Genomic DNA, 13,261 nt, shown 5'->3' with positions numbered 1-13,261 from the left:
CCATATTGGGTGAAATTGGAGAGATAGTGCTAGTGAAGTAATAGAAGCAGAAGTACCTCCTCCTGACAAAGTTGAACTACACCTCAACTAGCCTAATCCTCTTCTAAATCAGTTTTGCAATAGCCCTTTCTATAACTTTAACAACCAGGTCCAAAAGCTCAATACTTCTGTAGTTTTATCTTTCTAGAACATCTCTTTTGCCTCTGTATCAATTTAAAACAGCAGGGTTGGGTAAGTAATAAAGAGTAGAGTACATAGGAGTCATAACTATTACACAAATGTAGACATTAATTAGTTGTGTTCTGAGTGTTCATGCAGTAGTACATGATAGCTGCATGTTATATTTAGACAATATTAAACAGTTTTATTTTTACATCTGCTTTTTTAATGCATACATAGGTGAACTAGTCCCTCTCCACTTGTGTTATTTTATCAACAGCTTTCTCCCGTTGAGTTGCTGGGTACATCTAATCAACCTACCCATACATGTCTGTACCAATGCAGTTGTCTCTCTTGGACACTACACCTGATTCTTATATCCAGATTCTCTCTTTCTACCACATTGCTCTCATGTACACTAATATTACACCTCCAATGTGGGATGCTTATTTCATTTCAGGCTTTCACATTCTCTCCAGTCAACTTTTTGCTTGAAGAGAATCTCTTTGTTGCCAGTAAAGGCAATGACTCCTTTAACTGTTTTACTCTATGCACTCAGAGAACAGATGAAGACCATTTCTCATAATCTCATCGCCATGAAGACACCAAACTTCTTCCATATCTTGGTCCATACAGTCTGATATGCTTCTAACTGCTTCTTTCTAAAAGTATTTCCTTTGCCCGTGTAACATTTGACAATTATACTGTCATGCTAACCACTGTGTACAACAACTCTCTGTGTTATTAGGTTGACTATGCAAGTCCTATTTGAGATATTTTTAGCATCTCAACAACTATTTCTGATGGACCTGTCTTCATATCCTTAATGACTATTTTAACTCTATACCTTGTGCACTTAAATTACATATTTTTGTTTAATTCTTTTGATTTAGACTAGCAATTTCGAGGAGGGGTTGAGTTGATACTATTGATCCCAGAAAAATGAAAGGCAAATTTGACATAAGTGAAATTTGAATTTCCAACATAAAGAGCAGGAGAAATACTGCAAGGCATTTCTTTCAACGCTTTAACAATTTTGCTTTAAATTCTTTAAACAATGAATGTTATCAACCGGTTATTGTCATCAAAACCACTAAGTTCTTTAACACTAACAAAAACCTCAAGAAACCTACCATTTGTATTATTTTGGAATGTAAATTTATCAGTAATTGTTTAGGCTATGATCGAGAAAATTTATCATTTTAAAACGATGATGGTGGTATTACTTGAGGGAGAATTGGCCCGTATATCTAACGAAGTGACTGACATAAGGCACCCTCATTGGTTCGTGGATTTGATCAGCCAGTCTTGAATGTAAACGGTTTCCTGTCCTTGTATCCCAATGTTTTAGGAACTATGAGACTGCCGTATGCATATCCACTAAGTATCAGGGTACCAAGAAATGCCTACTAGTTCAAGGTTCTGAAGTTAAAGACAGAATTTGGGAAATAGAATTTAAAAAATGTAGCTGTAGTTGGTTAAAGTAGAGAGAGGGTGCTACAAATCCAGAAACATAATGTAGAGTTACAAGTGTTAGATTTGTAATCAACATTGCAACTAAATTCCAAACAGACATAGAAAGTTTCTAGGGTGAATGCCCTTGAGAATGCGACATGAATGTCAACATTTTCTGATACCCCTTTCCTAAAAATAAATTTGCAAGACATCGATGCTACGATCACATAAGAAAAATATTTGAGCATGTTAAATGTCAGTTACGATTTTCAGTCCTAGTTGCCCACAACTCATGGGAAAGATATGCACGCCACATTCCAATTTCACGCCAGCTTTTCAGTGTTTACAACCTCCTTGCTCCAAGTTCAAATCCTGCCTTGGGTCAATAAGATAAAAGCTAGCTAATAATCCTCGTGCCTTTTCAAGATGTGTGTATACACACACACACACATCGAAAATATGTATAACATTCCAACTGTACTTTCTAAAACGATGTTGGGGATAATAACTCATGCGTATCAATGCGGATGTAAACAAACAAATAATAAACATAGTTTAAGGAGAAGGCCAAGTAATTTATCAGTTTCTAGAGAAATCCAATTCGGTCTCTATATAGCATCATAATATAGCAGTACTAATACTCATCGTTTATGTATTCCACTCAACATCTAAATTACTGAAAACGATAAACGCCTGTACGTGGTTGCCTAATTAAAACCGGGACGAGGGGGGAACCCCTAGCAACAAACCATTTAATGGACTTAAAGATTTGAGTAGGGAGATCAACTGTTTAATTTGCTTTTTGTTCTTATTCGTGATGCAGTTGAGGCACGGTAGCCATTTTGAGAGTCGATATATATATATATATTATATATATATATATATATATATATGTATATATATATATATATATATATATATACACACACACACAGAGTCTGTTTGGGGAGGAGGGGGAATAGATGGCACACTTCAACGAAAACTATTTACTTTCATAAACAAATCGAAATAAAGCAAACAGTAGCTAACTTGAAAAAGAAAGAAAACAAAAAAAACCCCCAATAGAATAAGATTTCGTATATAACTATATCGCAGTCAGAAATAGGGACTATTTATGGACTATTTTTGTCTGAGATTTAGGGACAACCAGCTATAGAAATAAGCTTTCCAGTTAGCAACAGCATACTACCGTAGATTAGTCAAAATAATTCAACTACAATAATATGTAAAAAAAAATAGCGGTGAAAAATCTATCACATATGTGTATATTCATTCACGTCGTGTCAATAGCAGCAACTAAGATGCTTATATGACCGTGCCGATTACCCCCCACTCCTCCCAACTGCTACAATGGCTTTCAGCGTAAGTGTGTTACAAATCATTCCGCTACTCTTCCTGTCTTTTTTCTCCTTTGTGTGCGTATGTAGATGCTGTATAAAGAGAGAAACAATGACTACTGCGCAAGAATATTTCATATCCACAGATAGAGTGAAAAGGTTTTCGGCGTGTAAATAACCAATTATAAGAAGAGGATAAGTGAGAAAACATTACGCGTTCGACTCAGTCACACACACACACAAATTTGTTTTAATAAGGCATGTTTTGTAAGGAAATCTTTTCGGTATTTCATTCTATAGTATCAAACTAGATTTTAAATTATATCATGCGGAATGAAAAAAGTATCACTTACGGGATGCAAATTCATAAATAGCTGAGAAAGGAAATGACATGAGATGAAATGAAAACAACGGAAAACAAGTCAGTTAGCTTTATCAATCCTTACCTTTGAACAGACATATTTATTCTGATCGATCTTGAATACATTTAGTTGAGAATACGGCCGACCGCATGCTTCAATCCAACGCAAACACTTTTCTAGCTTTGTACGCGGTTTAGGAAAAGGAATGAAAAATCCACCGTTTATTCGTTCTGGGTACCTTTCGTCGGCGTTACACAAACCCCACACACATCGGCGCACCATGGCGAGCTGACTGCAGGGAGGGGAGAGAGCTCAGTAACAAGAGTTAGAGGCAAGGGGAGAGCACAACCGACACTACAACATACATAACTAATGCTACTAAATACCATCGTCACTACAGCTATCTAATTTAAACGCAAGACTTCTGGATGGAGCTGCCAACCATTTCATGGTTTTATTAGTTGAACAGAAGCGCATGAGCACAATAACCAACGAGAAAAGAAAGGATGTAAGTAATGAAATCAACTGTCAGATAAGGACGACTTTCGGAATCCACAATGATACAAAAAAAAAAAAAAAAAAAAAAAAAAAAAACTACACTGAACGGTTTCAAAAAGTAAGGAAATTTACACTCAGTAAAGTTTATTGCATTTGGTTATTTACCTTTCAAAACATATTCACAACTAAATTAGCTTAATAGCCCTACCCAGCTCCCAAACGAAAACGTCATTTTACTACTACTACTACTACTACTACAACCGTTTTTGTGGTCCATGGCAATAAAAATTTAATATGATTTTAATAACTTGTACGCACACCGTTCTGCCCTTTATTCACACGATTAGTTTTAGATTGATTACGGATCTATTCTTGATAAATATCTACGATATGAAAACGAACCCAAAACAGTTACGTCCACCTGACAGTTGAAAATATAAAATGGGGTGGGATGCATGTTGTACACCTCCAATGTATATTTCTGAATAAAGAACGTTGCCACAAAGTTTTTACATGAAGATAGAAAAGGGCAATTATAAAATAGCACATCTACATCATTCACACACTAGGACCAAATTAAGATTTAATGAGAAATTCCAAATTGCTAAAATCTATTCTCAATATTTCTGTTCTATAATTATTTATTTATTCTTATGAAACAATTATACTGTTTCCCTTACTCTGGTCTTAATGAAACCACCCTTTGCTGACCATAAATGTTAGTGCTATCTTGACTCTTCATATTCAGGCAAATAAGGACTTTGTTCAGAATGACCGCCTGCAAAACAGGGACGTTATCATCATCGTCAAGCCAGGACACTAATAATTTTTCCAGTTTTTCCCCACTGTCTAATTTACTACAAGGGTTTGGGGCACCAAATACATGTTTCTTCGTGTGCACTTTATTTTCTCAACTGTATTTTACATTCTAGTCTTTCCTAACGCAGACACTACACTACGCTTACAGTACCCGAGTAATTCACATTTAGGACGTTAAAAGTTGAAAACTCACAATAAACAATTCCTGGCATCACTATTATTCCACCCATAACGCACTACGAAAAACAAAAGCGTGCTCGGATTCTCAGGCACTGCTGCGAGGTATCGTTACTGGATTGCAATTGTTAATTAAAACGGAGCTTATGTTTGATGGAAAAAGATACACAAGTAACTACACAGAAAAAGATACACAAGTAACTACACAGATACAAGTACTGTTTCGAAGCTATCTAAAACAAGGAAGGAAATATGACTGCTACTTCAACCAATTCAAGATTCGATGCAGTGTAAGACTCCTTCGTCAGCTCACGTAGGGAGAATCAATAAGGATGTGATTTAAATTAAATTTGGGTGCTAATTTTAAAATAAAGGGATCATACAGAGTTCATTATCTATGTAAGGCAGCAGGGTGTAATTTAATTACGATTTGTTTCCCTTGCTGACTGATAGATAGCCTAAGACGGTAAATTATCAAGCCAGAAATGACATGTGAAATAATTGTCTACAAATATTAGTTTTAGAGCTTAGGAGAGAAAGCTCTTCATAGACCTGATATGAATGTCTACAACAGAGTGGACTACGCTAAAGTCATCCAAAAACCAGGTGGTGGTTAAACAGAGCCACGCTTATGAACAGAGGAATATTTTGTTTCCATAACAAACAAGAATAAACAAATGTATATTATTAATTCCGGCTTACCTTCGAGCAGACGAAGTGATGCGATTTAATTTTATTAATATTCAGCTGATAGTAAGGCCTGCAACATGCATCAAGCCAACGTATACAACGCTCCAGAGAACTCTTAGGCTTAGGAAAAGATACAAAAAACACGTTCAGCATGTGAGGTTTATGTTTGTACCGACTGTCACTACGACAAGTACCCCAAGCGCAACGCTTAGTTACCATTTTTGGAACTCCTGAAAAGATGTTTAAAAAATCGTAAGAAGGAAGGGAAAATTATATATTTGCTAGTAAAACTGATATGCTTTACTCCTGGCAAAAGCGGAAATACTGTTTGTACCGTGGTCATGTGATATATAAACACGATAACACCGGAAACAGTTGGGATGCAAATGGTAGTATATATGAACTTCGAGATTAGATGGTTCAAATGTTAAAATAGGAATTTTTGGCATTAAAACAAATTGGTCCCAGTACATCAATGGTACTTAAATAGTTAAATGACTTAAATACTGCAATGTATTTCATCCTAGGTTTACATGATTTCTAACATCAGTACTAAGATAACAGTTTAACTGGCACCTATTTTAAAAAGAACCTAAATCGAATTTCTTCTTGATCCTCATAGCAATAACATTTATAAATATAATATAATATATAGTTTACTAATTAACAGTCGAACCAAGTTTTGGTTTTCATCCGTAAATGCATATTACCTTGTATAACTCAAGTTTTCACCATTATTTCCATACAACCCCTTTTACATACCACGCACACAGCAAGACATTCGAACATGACAGAAGGCAAAACATTTTTGTATCATATCATCAGCTTCACTCTTCTCACGCCAGCATTTACCATACAAAGATTAATGCACATTAGATACAATTAAAGACATTTAGTCGATACTTATCTAACTATAGAAATAGATACAATTTTGTTTGGAAACGTCACATTTAAATACCATAAATATTAAGGTAATTTTTTTTTTCAACGATGGTACGTTTCAGCAAGTAGTATCAGGTATCGCTGTGCTCAATATTTTTAGCGGACTTTACTTTTAGGTAGATTTTTTTTTTCTGTAGAGAGACATGAAAGATGAAGCAACAAAAATGTAGGAAGAACTAATATATGATGGAAAAGTGAAAATAAAATAAGTACTGAAAAATGAAATGGGTTTTAAAAATACTTTTTCAATTTGGCACAAATCAGTGGCCCTCAAATAGTATAACTAATTTAAACAAAACAAGCAATAATTTTCTGTATTTTTTTCCTAAACATTCAGCAAGCAATAGCATAAACTTTACAGGATAAGCTCAACAAGTAATTTTATTCTATAATCACAAGTGAAAATTTAAATATAAAAACTTTATCCGTTTATATTTAATTTACATTATAAAGAATATTAATGAGTAAAATTAAATTAATTCATAAGTAGAAAATCCAGATTTTAAAGTTGTTACGATTACAAAGAGAGGCTGAAATTAGAAGCCAGAGTTATTTACCTTTGAACAGACGTAAAGGTTTTTGTTTCCGTCAACAATGTTAACGTTCAGTTGCTCGGGAATTCGACCGCAACGTTCAATCCAACGAAGACATTTGTCTCGTTGTCTCCGCGGTTTCGGAAATGGTATGAATTTAACACCACCGAACAGACGTTCAGGATAACGGTCGTCTGTATTACACAAACCCCATGCACAACGCTTCACCATTACACTATTCTTAACCGACTAGGCAACAGAAAAGGCTTGACTGACTAAAATGGCTGACATGACAGAACAAGAGGGGTGTGATGATAAGTCGAAGAATTTGATTGGTTGAAATGGGTGACACAGATTGTTGGAGGTCACAACATGAATAAGCCGTTTGCGCTGAAAGGTTATGATCTTGAAGAAAATTTAGTTAATGTTAACCTCTCTAACTTGCGCCAATAAAGTATACTCTTAAATGGACACTCTACTGCTCCGAGCTGAAAACCAACTTGAGTAATTTCTGGGCAGGGGGTAAGTCACATCGATACCAGTGCTCAACTGGTACTGTTTTTATCAACTGGATGAAAGGCAAAGTCAACTTCAGCGGAATTTGAACTCAGAACGAGAAGACGGACGAATTGCGCTAAGCATTTCGATTGGCGTGCTAACGATTTTGCCAGCTCGCGGCATTAAATTGAGCAATAAAGAATAAACTCAATACATAATTCATTACTATCCAACAGATAAAAAAAGGTAACATTCTCTAACCTATCTTGTTCGATCCCTTTCCATGCAATGGGATGGCTGGCTGCATTCTCTCAGTGCACCAGAAGGCGATCCAAGTACAAGCTAAAGAAAAAGTGCTTACTGCGAAGAATATTTCATGGCAGCGGCTTATTGCATTCTATTTGAGCTTAGCCAAGTGAAGTGGTTTGACTTGTTTAGTTGTAGGTTATGTGATACTTACCAGCGACCCTATACCTGATTACCAACGGAACACAACGCCAAGTTAAAACAACTACAAAGAAAGTGCACACCTAAAGTTAAGGCGTACAGACAGAAATGACACTGGCAAATTTATGTTCGTACTTTCTGGTGATTCTTAATTGTGGACATGTTGATCGTTATATCAAAAACAAAACTAGATATATTTGGATTAAAACTAAATCAGGTAATTTGACTGACTACAAAAAATGTTGGGGAGGGGAAATATAGGTAAAAGTAAAAACAAAAGATTATATCAGCACGTCTTTTCGAAGAACACAAAATATTTGGAAAACGAGAGTTTGATCAAGTCAGCCCTACAGCTCCGGTTACTGCAAGAGACCCATCTGGCACAGAACACATTGTTGCTGTTTAAACCCAGGCCAGCAATGATCAAGCAAGCACTGTAGCCATGATCAATCTGTTTCTTTGAAGTAGCTTAGGATATAATCCAAAGTGTCCTTTCAGTACGATGTACTTTGAGGGGAATTTCCATGTTATTACAGGGGGGACTGGGCAACCACGAAGCGCTCTGACGTCGGTATTAGTTGTCAAGTATGGCAAATATGGTAATAGATCGATGTTTGTTGATGTTCGTGTGTCAAATCTTTCGTACGATTCATTCATTGGCAGCGAAAAAAAAATTTTTGCTACATATATAGGGATTAAGTTAAACTTCAATAGCACCAATAAAAGTTGATGTGAATAATTTCTAATTTAAAAAAAAAATTCTTTTAGACCGAGGCCATGCTGAGGATCCGCCTTGAAGAATTTTAGTTGAACGAATCGACACCAATATTTATTTTCACTTTTGCCGAATAGCTAAGTTACAAGGATGTGAACGCACACACACGATGGGCTTAATCCATTCACAAACCTTTGGTCGGCTCGAAACTTTAGAAGCCACACTTGTCCAAGGTGCCACGTAAGTGAGACTGAATTCAGCAAACTTTTTACCACACTTCTTACGCATGCACCTATTTCTGAAACATTTTACAGGAAGAAGCAGAGGCATTATTTTTTTTAGATGTATTTACTGATAAATGTAAGCTAAAACCACTCTTTCAAAGTTTGGCTTAATGTATTAAGATATCCACAAAATGGGATGGGCATTCTACATTAATAACAAGCCTTTGGCCTTCAAAAATATAAAATATCAAGATCCCCAACTTTTTATACTATTTCATATTCCTACTTGTGAAAGCCGATCATTCTTATCTTAGATATCTTAACAGACTATAAAAACATCTTAAAACAAGCGTGATATCAGATATTAATCAGAATGTCACCTACCTGGTCCTTCTCAGTGCCATTGCGTATCAATGTTACCTGCAGGTCCAGAGAACCATCACCAGAATTATCAATAACCCGAGCATTCGTTGAGCTAGCTAAAAGCGTTGCACCAGAGTTTGAAGAATGATTTGATTCACCTTCTAAGGTTTTACGCTCGAGGCGAGAATCTTTAGCATACGGCAAAGTAAAATTGTAACCCCCAGATAAAACGGTCTTGTTGGAACCAGTTATTCTAATGGAATGGTTGCTGTACTTTTGTGAGAGTGAACAGGCAAGACTAAGTTCAGGCATAAACCTTTGTAAAGTATTTCGACCTACAGCAATGTTTCGATACCAGACTGAGCCTTCGGGCGAATAAGGAGATATCGGTCTTTGCCATAATCGGTGGCAAAGCGGATGGAGCTTGCTCTTATATTTTTCAAATGATTTCACAGGACAGTTTGGATCATTGGGCCTTTCAACGATATATGTTAATTCTTCAATGTCAATTGCAGACGGACCTGTTGCTTGGATGTTAGAAGCAGAACACACCGATACGGTCTTGGTCTTCAAACTGCGTGGGGACTGTTCTTCAGCTTTACACATATACTTATACCCGGTCTGCGAATCAACGCGGACTTCGAACGTCTTCTTAGTCATTTCTACCATACTCTGGGGACCTTTTCGGAAGAAATATAACCGGATCTCAAATTGTACTTTATTCAGTAAGCCTAACGGTGTATTGATGTCAAAATAAACGGATGAATATAACTTTTCTAAATCTTCATCCAAAATAATAGGGTGATGGGTTACTTCACCTTTACCACTAGTTTTCAGCTCATTAACAGTTTCTTTAAAATGAGCATTAGCTTCTTCAAATATCTCATCTTTAATGAGATCAAATGTTTTAAGATACGGTGGAAGCCGAAAGTATCGGTTAAGTGCATATCGGAAGCCTTCCAAGCTGGTCACCTTATATTGATCACCATCACGCTTTCGTACATCTCGGTAAAATAATACCAGCAGCTCACTCAGCTCTTTGGCGTCCAAAGATTCGAAATCTGTGGATAAACTGTTATCTTTTAAATAATCCCGTAAAGCACGGGCCGCTTTTTCATTGGCACGTCTTGTATTTTTAGGCACGACCTTATGTTGCCCATCAACAGCAAAAGTATCCATACTGTCGAGTTAGTTACGTACAAAGACAAGTGCAATATACCAGCAGTTATAGTTGGTTGGCATAATAAGCAGTGTGGTTATTGTGCGGCAATATGCATGTTTTGTTTGACATTTTAAAATCTGGTTTCTAACAGGCCTCATATATTTCATCCCCAGCCAAATTACAATCAGTAACACTAGCAATATTTCAAATGTATGAGTAGGAAGATATATATATATAAATATATATATCATAGAGTGGGAAACTAATGGAAATAAAGGATATCTCAAAACAGACTCACGTAAGAGGCACGAAAACGTCAAGCGAATGCTGAGAATTAGTAAACTACGTGACGTCAAAAATTATTTTTATCAACACTCTACTTCATTTGCGCTAGCTATGACTAGTATGCGATTTAGAAATTTAAGTACTTGTAGGTAATTCATTTGCTATGATATCATTACGATTTTACCTCAGAACAGATTATAGTTTACTGAAATTCTCAAAACTTTTCCTTACCGCGTGTCCTAAGATAAAATATTTAAAACAAAAGCTAAAATGCTACTGCACTACTTGACTGAAATTTATCCGCACTGTTGTTGTGTGACGTCACGGTCAGTCTTATGGCAGTTGGCTGCCAGAGGCAGTTTGGCTGCGTGAAGCAAGCAGCAGAGGGTCTATAGAAGTATCTAGGCAAGAACGGTAGTGTATAGAAGGAAAATTACTTTTCTTAATGGGGTTTATTTAATATTATCGTTGCCATCTACACGAAATATGAATAGATGTTGTCAACAGCTAAAAAAATGAACACACATCTCCCAACAAATTACATGTCATTAGAATTATGTATATTCAATTGTAAACGAGGAAGTGCGTTCTCAATATAAAAAAGGCTATCATATAAAGAAAGAAAAAAAATTACGGTTTCATTTGTATACCGTATTCTATTTTGCAAAATAACGGCAGTGAATTCAGTCCAATTTGTCTTAAAATTGCTTACGTTTTTCTATCTGAAAACAGTTCCAACTGTTACGTATGTGTATGTGTTTGTAAAAAACATAAATCCGAAAGAAGAAGCGAACTCGAAGATGTAGAACAGTATATATTAAAAATGGGGAAGATCGGTTTATAGGATTACCACAGGTCTTCCGTCCATAAAGGATATAACTTTATGGCGTATCGCCAGGTTTTACTATCTGAAGATACACCAAATAGCTAAACCCTTTATGGACGGGAAACCTGTGGTAATCCTATAAACCGATCTTCCCCATTTTTAATATATACGTAATCCGAATTTCGGATAATATACCTACACTACTAACAGATATACGAGTCATCCTCTCCCTGACCTATGGTCTCTTAGACGACACGTGTGTGTGTGTGTGTGTACACGTGATACTAAATTATTTGATTTCAATTTCAACATATAAATCTCGATTTAGTCAAGAAAATTTGGTATTTGTGGCGTTCATGCTTTTATAATAATATTAAGCAACTGTAGACTGTATGGTAGGATTGACGTTTAAATTAAATTCTTAGACACTTACACCCACAAATGGCATGTCTTAGTGTCAGGGAAGTCAATGTCCTCCTGTCCACCAAATATAAAAAAAGAAATCCTGCTTCTTTTTCAAAAACAAAACCAGTGTGACTATAATAGAAATCCTTGTATATTATATAAATTTTAAAATACGTACAAGAATATTGAACTTATGATTGCAGATATGACTAATAGTATATAATAGACAATACATTATTTTTGAAAATTTAACTTCAATGAAAGTAATTTCCAAACTTAGCTTAAATTTAGTCTAAATAACCAACAATACATTCTGATGCTGGATTTTCTTACGGGTGATTTCAAAGAGTTTGTAAGTATCAGTTAAGTGTTTCTTAAACAACAAAGCGGTGGGGGTGGGGGACCACATCCGAACCGAAAGAAAGCATTTTATTGCCTGGATATCAGGACAGAACGTGTTTAAACACAGCAACAAATGTGAGGAGTTTTGGAATGTGGTTGTAGAATTAGAATAAGCTGAGCAAGGTCAGATATAAAAGGCTTACAGCTGTTATGGTGTGACTTAAGAAAAAATAAGTAGAAACCTCCAAGTTCATGTGGGTGAGGACTTAGTAGGATTTGGTCAACAAGTGTTTATAACATTTCATTGAATCTATTTCATTACACAAATTATTGTACTCATTTAATAGTAAAGAAACAAAATAAATACCCATACAAAGTATCCTCAAACTGGAGACCTGGCTAAATGCTTTGCAACAGGGTGGAATACTACTAAGCTACCCAAGGTGTCAGGTGGTGGCAATGAACAAGGCACTGGATTAAGTCCCTCACCTAAGTAGGCTACAGCAGGATTTGAACTGAAAACTCAATGAGATAAAACAAGAACTATAAGGCATCTATTGACAATTCCATGCACTGGAGAGGAACTTAAATTTTGTGTGTGTGTGCGTTTGTGTGTCTGCCCCCCCCCCCACAATCGCTTGACAACTGATGCTGGTATGTTTACGTCCCTGTAACTTAGCGGTTCGGCAAAAAGAGACCGATAGAATAAGTACTGGGCTTCCAAAGATTTGCTCGACTAAAGGCAGTGCTCCAGCATGGCTGCAGTCAAATGACTGAAACAAGTATACATATACACATACATAATATATATATATACATACATAATATATATATATATATATCTATATATATATATACATCATTGTTTAACGTCTGCTTTCTATGCTAGCATGGGATATATATACATATACACATATATATATATACATATACATACATATATACACACACACACACAGATATATATATATATATATATACACACATACATACATGCATGCACACACACACACATATATATA

General features: G+C 35.8%; 1 protein-coding gene across 25 annotated transcripts in view; it reads right to left on the bottom strand.

The window, feature by feature from the left end:
• The window catches only part of LOC106877732 (uncharacterized), a 195,289-nt gene that overhangs the window by 37,168 nt on the left and 144,860 nt on the right, over positions 1–13,261 (bottom strand). The window contains exon 1 of one of the 25 annotated variants that reach the window (XM_014926704.2): positions 9,241–10,492. The exons of 21 other annotated variants lie outside the window; for them this stretch is intronic. In XM_014926704.2, the coding sequence (XP_014782190.1) occupies positions 9,241–10,398 (1,158 nt within the window). In that variant the 5' untranslated portion in view covers positions 10,399–10,492. Of the gene's footprint in view, positions 1–3,397; positions 3,787–5,509; positions 5,788–6,996; positions 7,249–9,240; positions 10,493–13,261 lie in introns of those variants that run through there. 3 more of the 25 variants (XM_014926733.2, XM_014926734.2, XM_014926736.2) reach the window with 3 other exon arrangements.

Source organism: Octopus bimaculoides, chromosome 3, assembly GCF_001194135.2.
Source record: "Octopus bimaculoides isolate UCB-OBI-ISO-001 chromosome 3, ASM119413v2, whole genome shotgun sequence".
Lineage (NCBI taxonomy): Eukaryota > Metazoa > Mollusca > Cephalopoda > Octopoda > Octopodidae > Octopus > Octopus bimaculoides.
Note: the sequence above shows the minus strand (reverse complement) of the source record. Positions and strands in the feature narration are given on the sequence as shown.